Genomic DNA, 17,696 nt, shown 5'->3' on the forward strand with positions numbered 1-17,696 from the left:
AAGAATAAAAAGATTATTGGTAAGTTTAAAGATGAATTGGGCGGGAAGGTAATGAGTGAATTTATAGGATTGAGATCAAAGTCTTTTGCTTATAAGTATATTGATAGTAATAATATTGAAGGGTGTGATAAGAAGCTCAAGGGAATAAAGAAAAATATAATCAAGGAAACAATAAACTTTAAACATTATTACAACTGTTTCACCTTAAAGAAGGAAGAGTATAGAAAATGAATGCAATAAGAAGTTATAAGCATCAATTATATGCAGAAGAGGTAAATAAGAAAGCATTAGGAGCTTTTTGATGATAAAATATATATTTTAGAGAATGGAATCAATGGTCTCCCTTATGGTTATAAGTATAATTGTTAAGATATTTAAGTGTTAAGATATTGGGTTGGGGATTTTAATGGGCTACTGCCGTCTTTTACTGATTTATAAATTATAGAACCAAGTAATAACCAAACCAAAGAGTGGAGATGTAATCAACCTTGGAATTTAAATGGGAAACATAATGAATGTGAGAAATATCAAATAAGTAATATTAAATAAATAACCGGGGTAAAAGTAGATAAAACAAATAAGCGGATAAATTTAATGACAAATAAGTTGGAGGATGTAAAGAAAAAAAATTAATATCCTTGAATGGACTGAAAACTTTGATGGTTATTAATTGAACAATGAAAAAACAATTTACTGCAATCTCAAAATGATTTGTGGCTCAGGAGGTGGTCAGACAAGAGCATTAAGAGAAGTTTATCATTTTATCTCTGCTCAACAAAGATACTTAAACCAAGAACCAAGTTCCAAGTTATTCTTTGTGAATATACTCGATAGAAATGAATGTTATAAGAAAATTAAGTTATTCCCGAAAGTGGAACATGGGCAAATATTCGTTGGTTCGTTCTTTGAATATAATGAAAATATGAAAGGACTGTGATTATGTTTTGGGGAAGAAGTGCTTTAATCAGTAAGTCTCAATTTTTCATTTGCTTGGATGGGAGGGAAGGCGATAAAGGGGTGGGGAGGAAGTGAGTCTCCCATTTTGAGCTTTTGGGGCTTGGGTCAGATAGTTTTTCCCTTTTCCCCATTCATTTGAATGGCCATCCCAGAAGCAACATTTATCATCTACTCATGTGCTTCGGGCCGACCACTTCTGGGGAAGAGCCCAGTTTCTGAGATATATTAAATCACATAAAAAATAGTGGCCATTTTTAGAGGCGGCCACCAAAATGGCAATTTACTTTAAAATGTGGAATGCCCATCACATGATTCCAAAAAGTTAAGCCATCAGGCTATCTTAAAAACATTGTTGCATATTTGCCCCTCCATTTGGTGGGCAAGTGTTGTCTCACTTATGGACTATTGAAAATATATTGTAATGGTTGTCCGTTTCATTCTCGTTGCCCGGTACGAATCCATTGAGTCCTGTTAAAACGATTGCGACTGTCACTTGCTTCAAAGATCCCATGCCAAATCGGCATCTGAAGAATGCCTTCCCGTGCAAATTGGAGTCCCAAAGGCAGGCGAGTTTCTGGCTGATAGGTGATCATGTGACCAATCTAACATGGTTGAGCAAATCTTGCCCACGTGACGCAACCTTCTCCAGTAATCTATCAACCCTTAATGGGATTTACCAGAACCACCAGATGAAACCAGCTTACCAACCAGATTTCACCCAGAGACCATGTGGTTTATTAACAAGAATGATATGGGGAGGGAACAGAAGGAGTGATTGCAAATAACAGTCAATAAGGAACAATAAATCAATCATAAAACCCCTTGCCCTCTCACCGATCATACGTGCCGACAAACCAAAGAGGAACAGCAGATCCTTTATCTGTTTTAAAGGCCTTCAGACTTGCACCACAGGACAAAGACATCTGGAAATCACAAGACAAAAATACCCCAGCTGTGTTGTGTAGTTAGCCTGTGAAACAACAGGAACCGAAGCAAGGTGGCAGCCTAGGTACGTTTGAGCATGACGCAGGACCCCAGGGAGGAGGTGTGGCTGGCTGGGTGGAGGAGTGGTCTTTGCAATCTTGGTGCTTTGCAGATATGTGCACCCTCTCGGTGCTATCGGTCCCGACATTTGCTCATATCATTCCGACACCGTGCCCATTTATCACCTCAGGCTCGCACGGCATCAGTGGTATCTGATATCTGCTCCACATATGTATTATCACATGTAATTAGTTATATGCTTATCCTAAACACTGAATAAAGAAATTACACTATATTAAGCATTTATTAACCCCTATGAATCATTTCCACAACAATATATTCCCAGATCATTACCCTGCACATGTGAAGTGAAAAGCAGGGTTAAATCAATTGGTTAAATTTGTCTGTCTGTCTAGAGACGTGAAGTCTATTATCGAGTAACTACTTAAATTCAATTGAATTTCATATTTTGAACACTGTAGAGCATGAATCAGAACATGAATCTGAACAGAAACCTGCAGTTCAGCAGTATTTTGGCTCTGAAATTGGAAAAATGTACAGAATCTCATCCCGATTGCACATGTGCAGAGAGGAGTCAGGTAAATTGTTTTCTGCTGTCTGCCTGTCTGACAATCAAACAAAATTGAAAATCATTCCAAACAGGAAACTTACTGTTTTTACGGACATCATAAAAGACACAAACAGGCATGAATAACTAATGTAACGTGTTAAATAAGGTGGTGTAAAAGACGGTGCATCAACAATGGTAAACTTCTGAAAAATAAGTCTTGAAAACCTTTATATTTTTTCTATTGAACTATATAATTGAACACTGTATAACACAAATTTCCTTTTTGGCACTTTCAAAAAATTTCTGTGAGCAGTCCTGTACTTGGACAAAATAATTACACTGCCTCATGCCCGGAGGGCAAAGCAACTGAGAGATTACACATTCAAATATGGCAGCACCGAGCACTGTTTGTTTTGCACAAAGCAAGAATTGAAAAGATCCTTCCCATGTCTTTTTTTCAAGACTGTGTGGGGTAAGGTGTTCTCTGAACTCTGTAGTTTTCAAAGGGATGTTTTAAATTCCGATGTTCCGACCTATATTAACACACCTCTCTCATAACTTTTCAATATTGGACATTGACTGGGCATTTTAATCCATTTTCTCAACAGGTCTTTGGACTTATTTCTGACATGGCATGCACCTGCCATGACAAATGATCCACTTGGCTTTCCGAAGTGGTTGTGAAAGTAACTGTAAAGATGCTTTGTTTATCTTGCATAGAAGAAGCTGCATCCCCATATGATTACATTACAAAATCTAAGTCTGTTGTATATGACCCATCACGGAGCAGGATTTATGTGTCCTGAAACATTGAACAATACAGATGAACTTCTGTAAACCAGGTTGTGGTTCATTGCTTTTCAAGGCTAAAGGGTAATATTATCTTGTGTTAGATTGCAAATTGCTGCCATTTTGAATACAGATCCAATCCCACCTTGACAATACCTCCAAATACTTGATGACAGTCATAATAAAATCTATCTCGGAGGCATTTTTCTCTTTTCTGTGAGTTTGGGTGTAAATGCAAGTGATCCACCATCATTCCCTGAAATGTAAGTATAACCCTGGCATGAATGGTGGGACAAGATGACCTCCTCAGCCCTGGTTATTTGTTCGGTATCCTGAATGTTTGCACCTGAGGGTCTCTGACTGATGATCTCTTGAGGAATTTGGAACGAAAAAGTGTTCAATATCCTCAACAAAAGGACTGAGAGGAATGTTATGCAACATGATGGGGGTGTTTGGAGTTCCTTGCCACACCTTACTCTTTGAAATAATCCTAAATGGCCTCCTTTGGATATACAGTTGCATTTGTGATTAGTAGAAAGGCATTGAAGTGAGGTTGGTGAAATTATTGTGAAAATAAGACATAATAGGTTGGTTAGTTACATTCTCTTTCCAACAACCTTTCTCACTTCAACCTCCTCATCTTCCACACATAACTCCTTTTCTCTGTCTCACTCCCCACTCATGAGTCTCACGTGTGCATTAACAGGGCTCCCCGTGGTGATGTACCCAGTGATGCTTCCAATGGAAACGGAGAAGAAAACAGACTTGGTGCCTGCATCATGGTCAACGGAAACCCCAAGAAGCGAATACAGAGGGTAGGCATCGTGGCCTAGTTCCAGTTATTGATTTTAAATGGCACTTTTTATTTACTGATATTGGGTGCAAATTGATTTAAAAAAGCCTTTCAAATGTTTATAATTGTTGTGCTAGTGGCAAAATTCTTCAACATAAAAGAATATAAACCTGAGGCTTATTGAAGAGTGAAACCGAGGATGAGTCAGTTTCGGACGAGGCAGAAGGGAACGAATGAATAGTCAAAGGGAGGGTTGCGGGACGAATGTGTTCATACTGTTTCACTGAAAGAGGGAATTGTGAAAGAATATTTAATCTTGAGGTAACAAGTTACATAATTATAATACTTGAAAGATCATTTTGCAATTTAACCAAATTGTTTGAAGAGGATTCTTGAGATTCTCATCAATATTCAAAATTGGTGGAATCATTTCAATTTGGAGCAGACCTCTTTTGACTTCCGGTTCTGGGTTTGCAGCAACGGCAGGTTCTCTCAGGGGTCTCTGCCGACTTTCTCAGAGTTAAGTTTCCGGTTATTATCTGTGACCTTTTAACTGTTTATTTTCTCACCGACATGTTTCTATGTGTTCCTAGCTCAGTTTTGTTGAAAAAAAAAATGGTGCTATTTTGTGAGTTTTTGTCGACCTTGTCTTAAGGCCTACCCATCCTTGAGGCCAACCCATCCTTCTCCTCAAGGTGTACGATCGTTTTTATTTGTATTCTCTCCCTATTACCTTCAATTCCTATTTTCCCCACTTTCCCAACGCCCCCCATCCCTCCCAGGCAAACACTCTATTTCTTGTCTTAAATTTAAATGAAAAATAAAAACTACCATACCCACGACCCTTCTTCTTCCTCCTTCTTTCCTCCTTCCTTCCTTCCTCCTTCCTTCCTCCTTCCTCCTTCCTCCTTCCTCCTTCCTCCTTCTTCCTTCCTCCTTCCTTCCTTCCTTCCTCCTTCCTTCCTCCTTCCTTCCTCCTTCCTTCCTTCCTCCTTCCTTCCTTCCTCCTTCCTCCTTCCTCCTTCCTCCTTCCTCCTTCCTCCTACACCATCTTTCTTCTTCTTCCTCCGACACCATCTTTCTTCTTCTTCCCCCTACACCATCTTTCTTCTTCTTCCTCCTAAGCCATCTTTCTTCTTCTTCCTCCGACACCATCTTTCTTCTTCTTCTTCCTCCGACACCATCTTTCTTCTTCTTCCTCCGACACCATCTTTCTTCTTCTTCCTCCGACACCATCTTTCTTCTTCCTTCTCCACCATCTTTCTTCTTCTTCCTCCTACACCATCTTTCTTCTTCTTCCTTCTGCACCATCTTTCTTCTTTCTTTTACACCATCTTTCTTCTTTATTTGACACCATCTTTCTTCTATCTTCTTTATTCTACACCATCTTTCTTCTATCTTCTTTATTCTACACCATGACCTTCACGATTTCTTCCGACAACCTTCCATTCCTGAATCTTAATCCATCAAATCTATCAATCTTCAAAAATCCATCAAAAAATAATAATTTTCCTTGTATCCTTTCTATCTATACACCACCTGTACCACCATTTTACTTTCTTCTATCTTCTTTATTCTACACCATGACCTTCACGATTTCTTCCGACAACCTTCCATTCCTGAATCTTAATCCATCAAATCTATCAATCTTCAAAAATCCATCAAAAAATAATAATTTTCCTTGTATCCTTTCTATCTATACACCACCTGTACCACCACCACCATTTTACTTCAACCTTCCCTTTCCCGAATGTTTCGCAATCCTTATAATAAACAAATTCACTTTTGACGATACATCTCCCAGAGCCACGTGCTTCTCCCGTCACCACGTGATCTGTTTCCACCCTCTGCCATTACCGATCCAAATTCACCATTCACCTCACAATTTTTCCAACAACCCTTCCATTAACTAATCTGATGAAAACTCTCAAAAAATAACAATAACAATAAAAACGATCTCTTATAATGCTTCATCATCCTCTTTCACACGTGTGGTACTCTTTACTGTATCAGAATGCACTACTCTTCTTCTATTTCAACAGGAGAAGAGATCGGGACCATATTCTGGGCAGAGCGTCGGTGCTGCTTAAGCAGTCTCCTTGGCAATTGGGCACAATTCTGGATGGGTCGCCACTCTGACACAGTATACCAGTATGCTAGCACTCATTTTTGCCGACCTCAGAAGGATGACAGGCCGAGTTAACCCCACCTAGTATTAATTCAACAGCTGAGCGGGATTTGAACTCATGATCTGGGGATCCAAAGCCCACCACCCGAACCATTGACCCAACACCAGGCACATTTCATCAGACTGCTCTCAAATCGACCTTTCCCTCATACCTTGCCAAAAAAATCCAACTGTTACAGCGTTTCATCTCTCCATTCTCTTAATTCGCCTCTATTACATCCATCAAGAAATGTCCTCAATCGCATTTCTGACCTAAAAAACATTTCAAACCCCAGTTTGCGATGAATGTTCGCTTTCCATCAACCAATCTTTTTTTTTCCAATTTCAGTGCGAACTCACCCCTCTCACCCTCCCTCCCAAAGCATCCATCACATTCTTCTCCCTCCAAGCTTCCCTCTTACAGGTCAAGTCAGGTATGGGAGCATGCGCCAGAGCAGTGCGTTGCTGCGTCCACTTTCCGCCGGTACTCCAGGGGCCTCCGTCTGGCCATCCCCCAGGCAGATGCCTGGCCCATCCCCATCTCCTTGAGATGCCGATCAACCTGCTGCAACCATGAGGAACGTGGTTGGCCCATTGGCCTCCTCCACTCAGGAGACTCCCTCGCTGAAAGAATCTGGTGAGCAGGATCAGCGTCAGGAAAAGGAGCCACATGTCCATACAGCCGCAGCTGACGCTCACGGATGATGCAGGTAACAAATCTCATTTGAGTCTCTCTCAGCAACTGCTCGTTGGACACAAAGTCCGACCAACAATAGCCAAGGATTCTCCAAAGAGACCTGGTACCAAAGGAATTAAGTCTCCGTCTCAGATCCTTGGTCAGAGTCCAAGTCTCACATCCATAGAGCAAGACTGGAAGCACCAAGGACCTGAAGACTCGGACTTTCGTCCTCCTGCACAGGTACCGGCAGCTCCACACCCCATTATCCAGTGAATCCATGACTCCCCAGGCCTGACCCAGACGTCTATTGACCTCTGACTCACAGCCAGCAGAGACATGCATATCACTGCCATGGTAAGTGAATCTCTCCAAGACCTCAACATGCTCACCACAAACAGGCACAGACAGGACAGCAGCATCCAAGATGTCATTGAAAGCCTGGATATTACTTTTGACCCAGGAAACCTGTAATCCCAGCGGCTCCCACTCCTCATTCAGCACCTCGAGGGCCCCCAAAAGGATATCTAGTCTCCGGAAAGATGACTGCATCATCTGCGAAATCAAGGTCAAAGATCTTGACATTCCCAAACGATGCACCACAGCTTGATCTCTCCGACAACTTCCCTAGAATCCAGTCCATGCAAGTGCTGAAAAGTGTGGGGGCCAGTACACACCCCCTGACAAACTCCAGTAACAACTGGAAATAAGTCAGAGATGGTACCACCACACTTCACAGCACTCTCAGTACCAGAGTAGAGTTCAGACATCAGATTGATCAGTTTTTGTGGCACCCCCACGGAGACCAAGAATCCTCCAGAGGACATCCCGATTCACTGAATCAAATGCTTTACAGAGATCAACATAGGCTGCAAGCAGCCCCTGCAGAAACTCTCATCTGCGTTCAGTGAGGACCTGAAGAGCAAGGATACAGTCAATCATTGACCACTTTGGTGGAAAGCCTGACTGCTCTGGACGCTGGTGCTCAATCAGATCGTGGCGAACCCTATCAAGAATTATCCGAGCAAAGACCTTGCCCAGCACTGAGAGCAGCGTCACCCCTCGGTAGTTGTTGCATTTTTGGCGATCACCCTTCCCTTTCCAGAGAGGGATAACAAGGTCCCTCTTCCAGTCAGTTGGGATGATGCCTGTGTTCCAGGCAGAGCAGAAAACTGCATGCAACGACAGGAGTGCAGCATTTCCACCAGCCTTGAGAAGTTCAGCATGGATGCCACAGATCCCTTGAGCTTTATCCCATTTCAACCGGTTCACCGCAGCCTGTGTTTCCACAAGCCAAGGTGGACCACAGTTGATTTGAGGGTCAGCAACAGAGATTGTAACACCCCTGACATCCAACTCGACAGCTGGTGGATCAGCCTGGTACAACCACTCAAAGTAACCGGCCCAGCGGGCCTTCACTTCAGACTCCTCTGTCAAGAGCCCACCACCCTCTGCTCTAACTGCAGTGCACCGAGGGATGGGCTTGGATGAACGCATTACGCGAATTCCCCTGTAAGAAGGACGAGAATCACTTGACCTCAGTTGATGCTCTACCCCATCACAGATTCCTCGCACATAGGCCGCCTTGTCCATCCTTAGCGCACGTACAGTTTTACACCTCAGTTCCCTGAACAGCTCAGCTCTGCCATTCAGCCTGGCCCTGCGACTCTGGTCAATGGTATCCAGTGTCCCTTGAAAGACAAAATTCTTCTTTGCCCTCCGGTGACTTCCAAGATATCCACTGGCAACATGAAGGATGGTGGTTTTGAAGGCACTCCACAACTCTTCAGGACCTTCCCTCTTACCTTTCTCAAAAATACCCCCTCACCTTTCTCCCTCAACTCTCCCCGCTCACCCTTCTCTCACTACTCACCCCCCTTACTCACCCTTCTCAAAGTTGCCCCCCCTCACATCCACAAAGCTGCCCCCTTTTCCTCCCCTCTCACCACCATCTCCTCACCCCACCCACCCCCCCTCCTCAAATCCTCACCTGCCTTCTCCCCCCTCTCTTATGACTCCCTACTGTACCTCAACCCAGCACCACAGAGCCTTTTCTTCTCCTCATCCATCCCCCTCCCCGAGCTCTTCTGCAATCTCCCACACTCTTTCAACAACTCTCCTAACCTTCCCCCCCCCTCATCCCTTGTCCTACCCTCCCCCTCCCCTCCCATCCCCTGCACCCAAAGCCTCCTCCCCTCCTTCTTCATTAACAGTATGGACCTCAAATATCCGGGGCTTTCGCTCAAAACTTACAAATCTTTCCATACAGGTTGCCACTGACAAACCAGACAGAATCTGCCTCACAGAAACTTTCCTCCCTCAAAACGTCCCTGACTCCCTCGTATCTCTCCCTGGTTACTCCCTCCTCCGGTATGACAGACCTGAGCCTCGTCCTGGTGGAGGAGTTGCTCTCTTCATCAAAGACTCCATTCCTCCCTCTCCATGCACTGTCCTCACTCCCCCACACACCCAGGAATATCTCTGGCTGCAGCTTCGCCTCCACTCCCACCTCATGTTTATATGCGTACTGTACCGTCCACCAAACAGTGATGACTCCATTTACACCTCACTTTCCGAAAACATGGACCAAGTTCTATCTTCTCATCCAAAGTCTCTCTTCCTCATATGTGGTGACTTCAATTGTCATCATGCCAGTTGGCTCGGTATGGGTACTTCTCTCACCTGTCGTGGCAATTCAGCAAAAGCTATCTGTGACTCATTGGGACTGACTCAAACAGTCAACTTCATGACCCGGATCTCAACCAATGGTACTCCATCTCTTCTGGATCTGATTTTGACAAATTTCCCTGAAAATATCTGCTGTTCTTCCTCTGCGACAATCGGTTCTTCTGACCACGTGCTTGTCAAAGTGGACATCTCTCTGGCTGTTATCAGAGAACCACCTCAGCGCCGTTGAGTCTGGCATTTCACTCAAGCTGACTGGCAGGGTCTCCAAGCAGCCATCAAACTACTAAACTGGTCTCCAATCGCTACTTTCTCCAACATCAACTCATCGTGGAAATTCTTTCAAAGAAACTTGCTCTCCCTCATGCACAGATTTATCCCCTCTCCTCTTCAGTTGTCCTCCCCTTCCTATCACCCATGGTTCACTGAAGCTTGTGGGGAGGCAATTGTCCTGAAACAACTTGCCTTTGCCTCATGGAAAGCAAACCCAACTGATGGTAATCTCAGTTCCTTCCATAAAGCTTGGAACAAGTGTGTATCTTGCCTCAGGAGAGGCAGAAAACAGAATATTTCTCCGCTCAAATCTGAACTCTCAAGCCTCTCTCCCTCCTCCAAATCCTGGTGGCATCTAATCAAATCTGTTTCTGGTGAATGTTCCCCCTCCATCCCCTCCCTTACCTCAAATGGCGCACTGTGGATACCGCATGTGAAAAAGCTGAATGCCTAAACTTGGTGTTTGCATCAAAATCTTGTGTCCGAAACCCAACGCTTTCTGTACCCACCTTACCCAGTCGCACCCAACTGACCCTGGACTCTCTGTCCTTTTCCTCTGAAAAGGTGGAGAGCTTGCTGTCAAACCTTGACTGAGATTCTGCAACCAGTCCAGACGACATCAGCCCACGTGTCCCAAAAACCTGCTCCTCTGCTCTTGCTCACCCTCTCTCTCTGTTCCATTCACCCTCTCATTTGCTCAAGCTCATCTGCCATCCACTTGGAAATCAGCAAACATTACTGCCCTGCACAAAATGGTGCTAAAACAGATCCCTACAACTGCAGACCAATCAGCCTTCTCCCAATCATCAGCAAGGTTATGAAATCCATCATCGCTTCCAACATCAAATCCTTCCTCTTCTCCAATGACTTGATTTCCGATCATCAATTTGATTTCAGACCAGGTCACTCTACCCTGGATATGCTGCTTCTGCTCTCCCAACAATGCATGGAGGTCCTCAATGCCGGGCATGAAATAAGAGCCACATCCCCAGAAATATCGCGTACTTTTGGCATGGTCTGGCACCCTGCCCTGCTCACCAAACTCTCTTCCCATTGTATCCAAGGCCTTCTCCACTCATGGCTCACAAACTTCCTCTGCTGTCGCAGTCAACATGTGGCCCTAAATGGAGTTCTTTCATCCCCTCTTCCTGTCCATGCTGGAGTTCCTCAAGGCAGTGTTCTGGGCCCTGTTCTTTTTGTGGTTTTCATCAATGATCTCTCCTACTCTCTGGAAAATCCTCTTCTTCTCTTGGCTGATGACTCCACCCGATGCCGCACCATCTTTCATCCCTCAGACCGGCAAGCAGCAGCTTCTTTGCTCTCTGCAGATCTTGGTAAAATCACAAACTGGTCCAACACATGGAACATGTCTTTCAATCCTGACAACTCTCACATTCTCATGATGTCTCTCCGAAAGGACCCTTTGGAACCCCCCACCCCGTCCCCCATCCACTTTCTCAACAATCCTCTGGAAGAAGTCCTTTCTTTCAAGATTCTGAGTCTCACAATCTACCATGATCTTTCCTGGGAAAGCCACATTTCCAACCTCGCCTCCAAAGCCATTCGCAGACTGGGAATCCTCTGTCGTGCAAAGTCCCTCCTCGGCCCACCTGAGCTCCTGACCACAAACAAAGCTTTCGCCGGCAGCCTGATGGAGTGCTGCTCTCCCCTCTGGGCTGATGCTCCTGCCTCTCACCTTTCTCGGCTTCACGCTGTGGAAACCAAGGCATTTCGGATCATTGGTATCTCTCGCGATGAGGCTGAGTCTTTCGGCCTCTCACTCTATCACCGCAGCCAGGTCAGTGGTCTTTCTGTCTTATACTGTCTCCTCTCCGTTCTTGCCCCCCCCGCTCTGTCTGCAATTTGTCCCCACCGTATTGCCGCAGGCGCTCAAGGTCCGCCAAAAACCCCCTTCTGTTAAAACTACCAAAATCACGAATCACTGCCCACTTTCATTCTTTCATTCCTTTTTCCCCACCTTTGGAATAAACTCCCACACTCCCGTAAATCCCATTCTTCTCTCCAGGCCATCAAAACAGCTGTTCACCACCACGTCTTATCCAAATCCCCCATCCAAATCCTCGATCTTATCTACCCCCGTTAATCCACCCCAAACCCACCTCCTTCAAATTTCCTGCTTTCTTTCCTGAAAGTCCCTGCAATGTCCATCTTGTATACCCTATGTTCCCCACCTCATCCCTCTCCCTTCCATCGATCTCCTAATGTCGCTGTTCCCCACTGTTTTGTACTTCCCAGTCCTGCCCCTCTTGTCTCATGTCCCCCTTGATGTGTGTTGTGTGTTAGCTATCATACGGGCCTCGACATGGTATATGAAAAAGAAAGTAACTATAACCACAAATGAACATTATTCACTCCACACACTTCCGTTCAAAAGTTTTTGAACACCCACATTTTTCCAGTTTTCACTGAAATTTAAGCAGTTTAATGTTTCAATGTACTCTGAAATTAAAGCATAGAACAAACAAACAATTGCAGATAAAAAAGAAATCATGGAATCGTTTTGTTGAACAAAATTTAATGTGAATTTTAGACTCATCAAAGTAGCCACCTTTTGCAGATATAACAGCCGAACATACTCGTGGCGTTCTTTCTACAATGGAAATTAAATATTGTTCGGAAAGTTCTTCCCAACACTGTTGCAGAAGTTCCCACAAATGTGTTGCACTTGTAGGTTGCTTTGCTTTCACCCTTCTGTCCAGTTCATCCCAAGCCAGCTCGATGGGGCCATTCCATGATTTGAAGCTTATCGTCTTGTTCTTTTCTTCTAAGGTCGTTCTGACATAACCTGGAGGTATGTTTTGGATCGTTATCAAACTGTGGGATGATCCTCTGACCAACTAGGCGTAGACCAGAGGGTATTGCATGGTGCTGCAAAATGCTGTGGTCGCCCTTTGGGTTCAGGGTGCCAGTCACTCTGTGCAAGTCGCCGACTCTGGATCCAGCAAAAGAGCCCCAGATCATCACGCTTCCTCCTCCGTGTTTGACAGTTGGTGTCACACACTGAGGAACCATCCTTTTGCCTACTCGACGGCATACAAAAACCCTGCGTGATGAACCCAAGATTTCAAATTTTGATTCATCGTCCATAAGACCTTCTTCCAGTTTTCAGTAGTCCACTGATGGTGCTTCATGGCCCAGGCAAGCCTCTTTTTCTTATTTTGCCATCTTGGCAATGGCTTTCTTACTGCCACTCGACCTGTCAAACCTGCAGCTCGAACTCTTCTTTTCACAGTTGAAACTGACTTCCTCACTTCGACCAGTATTGAGCTGTGCTTGAAGCTGCTGTCCTGTGAGCCGCCTATCACGCAAGCTGTTGACTCTCAGAAACTTGTCTTCTGATTGTGTTGTAGCTTTGGGTCTGCCAGACCTCTTCTTGTCAGTCTTCTCCAGTTTCCAAGTGCCTTATGATGGTGCAGGAAACTACTCACTGACACCTTGGCTTCTCTGCAATTTCTCTGAAGGAAAGACCGACACTTTTTTAGGGTTATAATGGTCTGTCTGTCTTCCTTTGTTAATTGTCTTTTTCTCGCCATTATGATAGCAATACACTACTTCCTGCAGTGCAATATTGTCCAAATAATGCTTCAGAGGGTGCAGCAACACAGTCTGTTCCAACACTGCTTTTATACAGATAGTTGGTTTGTGACTAATCAACAAAAGTTGGGACACCTGTAAGAATTGTTTGCATCACCTTTCAAGGCTTAATCTACTTCCATTGCTGCAGAACAGCTGCAGTTGCCAACCCATTACTTGTTCCCTGAAAAGGGCCTTTTTAATAACTCTGAAATTTACATTATTTTTCAGTTTTTCGAAACTTTAACTTTTTTTTGTAACCTCTGGCAGGTTACCGCTTAAGTCGCTGTCACACCTTGACAATTTAGCCAGCATATGCCGACTTATGAAAAAATTGTCCAAAACGCTGGCACACGTCGAATACGTTATGGGTACGTTTTGTTTACGTTAAGAGCATGCTAAAAAACACTGCCATGCGTCGTAGTACGCTGGCTTTAAACGTTGTACTTTTGGGTTGTCCTCAAATTTTTGCATGCTTGAAATTTTACGACGTATGCTGGCGTATGACTCTCACGTTCTGCTACGCTGGCCATAAGTTGTTGGCACGTTATGCGATCGTTGACACATGTCAACACACGTTACTTATAAGTTACTCATAAGTCGAAACACGTCGAAGTAATGCTTAGCGTACCCGAAACTTATTTCTAACCTATAAGTAACGTTTTGTAAGCACGCTACACGAACGTTGTTCACACTTCGCAACACGTTACTTGAAAGTTCCTCATACATCGAAACACGTCAAAGTAATGTTTAGGGTACCCGTGACTTATTTATAACCTATGAGTAACGTGCTTGGGAATTATTTGTAAAGCATGTCCTACGCACAAATACGTATGTCGATGTACTTGACGTCTTCAGGACGACCACAGAACTTGGTGAACGCATTTCTCACTTACAGATACCGTATAATGGCGTATTGGCAGCGATTATGGGAATTGATATATAAAAAGGGGCTTCACAGGAGGAACCCGTCTTTTTTTTAGACTTCGTGGTGAGTACATGCCCATGTCATTCCGAGAGATGGAGGATACGGCAAGGCTGAGACGACAATACCTACCTGTCCTCCAACATCAACATGACCTCATTGAGTTGACACTGCACCAGTTGCGTGCCAATCGAGCCGGGAGAAGACGTGAACGGAGGAGAAGGAACTGGGTCAGACCATGGATCGGGAGGCGACGCCATTGCGGCATATATGACCAGCTCATGATGGAACTCCGGAATGAGGACCATGCATCCTTCATCAACTTCCTGCAAATGCCCCCAGCGATGTTCGACGAGCTGCTAGCTAGAGTGGGTCCAAGGATAGCGAAGCAGTACACCTTCTACAAGGATCCGCTTGAGCCTGGCATGAGGCTGGCACTGAGCCTGCTGCTGTTGGTGCCGTGACTGCAGTGCTGTGGAAGCGATTTAACTCGTTCAATGAAAACGATTTCAATTGCCGAGCACCAGCGTCCAAAAACAATAGGCGAGTGACAGGCATTTATTGAAAGTGAAGTTGCAGCCTATGAATAGAAAACCTCACGTAATCATCGACGATACGCTGCCACGCTATGCATACGTTAGACTATCGTTGGGCATAGGTTGTGGACGCCTAAAACACGCTAATCAATCGTTGGTATAACTTATCTATAAGTTATCAAAGCGTTCTGTGTTCATTACTAGTACATTATGCATTTGTCCAAGTCGTTTTGAATACTTTAAAAACTGAAACAAAAATATAGTTCATCGTGGGAATGAGAAAAAAAAATAGCCGAAAAGAACATTGAACAATGGTGCAAAGTAGTCTCCTATTCGTGGACGCAACGAGGATCCATCATCACCCACATCCTCCCCATCACGCTCACCTACTAGTACTGACATGGACCTACTACTACTACCAATACTACTACTACTAGTACTGACATGCTCACCTAATACTACTACTACTGATACTACTGACATTGACATCTACTCAACATGGAGTCTGGAACACTGACAGGTTCCTCTTGTGAAGCCCATTTGTATATACCAATTCCCCTAAACGCTGCCAAATCGCCATTATACGGTAGATGTAAGTTTGAAACACATTCTGTAAGTTCTGTGGTCGTCCGGAAGACGTCAATCAAACTCGTCTACATACGACAATTTGCGTTTGAGATACGTTACACATAGGTTCAAAGCACGCTACTGATAGGTTCAAAGCACGTTACTCATAGATTAAAAATGAAGTTTCGGGTATGCTAAACATTACCTCGACGTGTTTCGACTTATGAGTAACTTACAAGTAACGTGTGTCCGACGTGCGACAACGATCGCGGAGCGTGCCGAGAACTTATGCCAGCGTATGCGGAACTTGTGAGCCATACGTCGAGTACGTCGTAAAATTTTCAGCATGCTTGAAATTTCACGACATACTAAACGTACCACGGAATATGACAGCGTACTTCATTGTTTTTCAGCGTGCTCCTAATGTATACACAACTTACCCATACCGTATTAGACGTGTGCCAGCGTTTTAGACACATTTTTCATAGGTCGGCATATGCTGGCTAAAACGTCAAGGTGTGACTGCGATGTTGACACTTCCAATTTTCAGGCGGTTATGGTTTAAATCAGCGTGCGGCAGGTTTTTAACAGAGAACGCCACGAGTTCGTCGGCGATACGTGCAGCGCGCTATGCCTAAGTTAAACTATCGTTGGGCATAGGTTGTGAACGCCGACAACAGGCTTAGCATTCGTCGGTATAATTTATCTATAAGACAACGAAACGTTCTGTGCCCGTTACTAATATGTTATGAATGCGACCAACACGTTATGAATATGACCAAAACTTAAAAAAAAAACTCAAAACTTCAGCGTACGCCAACGTTTTACATACATTTTTATACGTTGCCATTGCTGGCTAAAACGTCAAGGTGTAACAGCGCCTTTAGCTTTGTACCATTTCAGGTTATTCACTGGACTTGAATTGCTTAAATTTCAGTAAAAACTGAAAAATGGGGGTGTTCTAAAACTTTCAACCAGTAGTGTTTCTCCACATCATTTCTGCTTGTAATTTTCTCTGATCTTTACAAAATTTAGGAACTGCCGTGTTGAATTTGATGACATTTTTGGGTGTGCAGATCTTTATGACAACTTTGGGGTGTGTTGATTCATATGGAATAGGCAAAGCCGAGAAGCGAACATGGAATTCTTCTTACATTTGTTGCTGCAATTTCCGGTTATTTCAGCCTGGATTCGGGATCAGCGATCAAATAATGTAAATCACGATTAAAAATTATTTTTTGATGATGTGCAAGATATCTTTATTAAAATCAGTGGAGAAAATATACACCATGTCTGATATTTGGGTCTTTCATGTCTCCGACGATGCCTTTATCTCCCGGGACGCATCATTCCCCATGACAAAAACCGGAAGCAAAAGGGTCATATCCGACGACATGGATTCCAAATTGCAGGGTATTGTGTTGTTGTTGTTGTTGTTTCCAATTCTCTCATGTGCACGCATTCAGTATGAAGCTCACTACATTCGCTATGATGACATTTCCAGGGTGATTATCGATCTTGATGATGTTTTTAGGGTGTAGATCTTGATTACTTTTCCCAGTTTTATTACACTGGTTTACAAAGAAATGTAGGCACGCATGAAAATAGGTGTTCTAACCTAATTTTGGGGTGCTGATTTCAGATACGGAATCCATTTTCACTCATCACCTCTAGTTTTTGAGATATACCATTATACATGGATGTACATGTATACATATAGCCCTAGACCCAAAAATATCTTAAAATAAAAAAATCTAAAAAAATACACATTATATTATAAATATATGGCTGGCAACAGTTCATCGATTATGATAGTAAAAAGCATGATAGATATGTCCGTCACCCCCGCACAGGGGTAATTTTTAGAGTGTATATTATGACTTTTTTTGGTGTTCATTATGACATTTTCACGGTTTTTAGATCTTGATTCCATTTTCAGGGTGTGTAGATCTCGATGACATTGTTGGGTGTTTAGATCTTGATGTTGTTTTTGTGGAGTGGAGATGATGATGACATTTTTGCGGTGTGTCAATCATGACATTTTTGGCGTGTGTGGGTCTTCATGACATTTTGGGGATGTGTAGATCTTGAAGACATTTTTAGGATGTATATTATGACTTTTTTGGTGTGTTGATGAGGACATTTTCAGGGTGTGTAGATTTCGATGACATTTTTGGGT

The 17,696-nt window shown here is 43.7% G+C and overlaps 1 protein-coding gene across 1 annotated transcript in view; it reads left to right on the forward strand.

Moving 5' to 3' along the window:
* LOC147033846 (5-hydroxytryptamine receptor 7-like) overlaps nt 1-17,696 on the forward strand; it is a 238,351-nt gene that overhangs the window by 178,436 nt on the left and 42,219 nt on the right. The window contains exon 4 of the mRNA XM_085871832.1: nt 4,008-4,116. Within this exon, the coding sequence (XP_085727958.1) occupies nt 4,008-4,116 (109 nt within the window). The remainder of the gene's footprint in view (nt 1-4,007; nt 4,117-17,696) is intronic.

The sequence above is a fragment of the Eptatretus burgeri genome, chromosome 1 (genome assembly GCF_056783735.1).
Source record: "Eptatretus burgeri isolate ZD-2024b chromosome 1, Ebu_testis_v1, whole genome shotgun sequence".
NCBI lineage: Eukaryota > Metazoa > Chordata > Myxini > Myxiniformes > Myxinidae > Eptatretus > Eptatretus burgeri.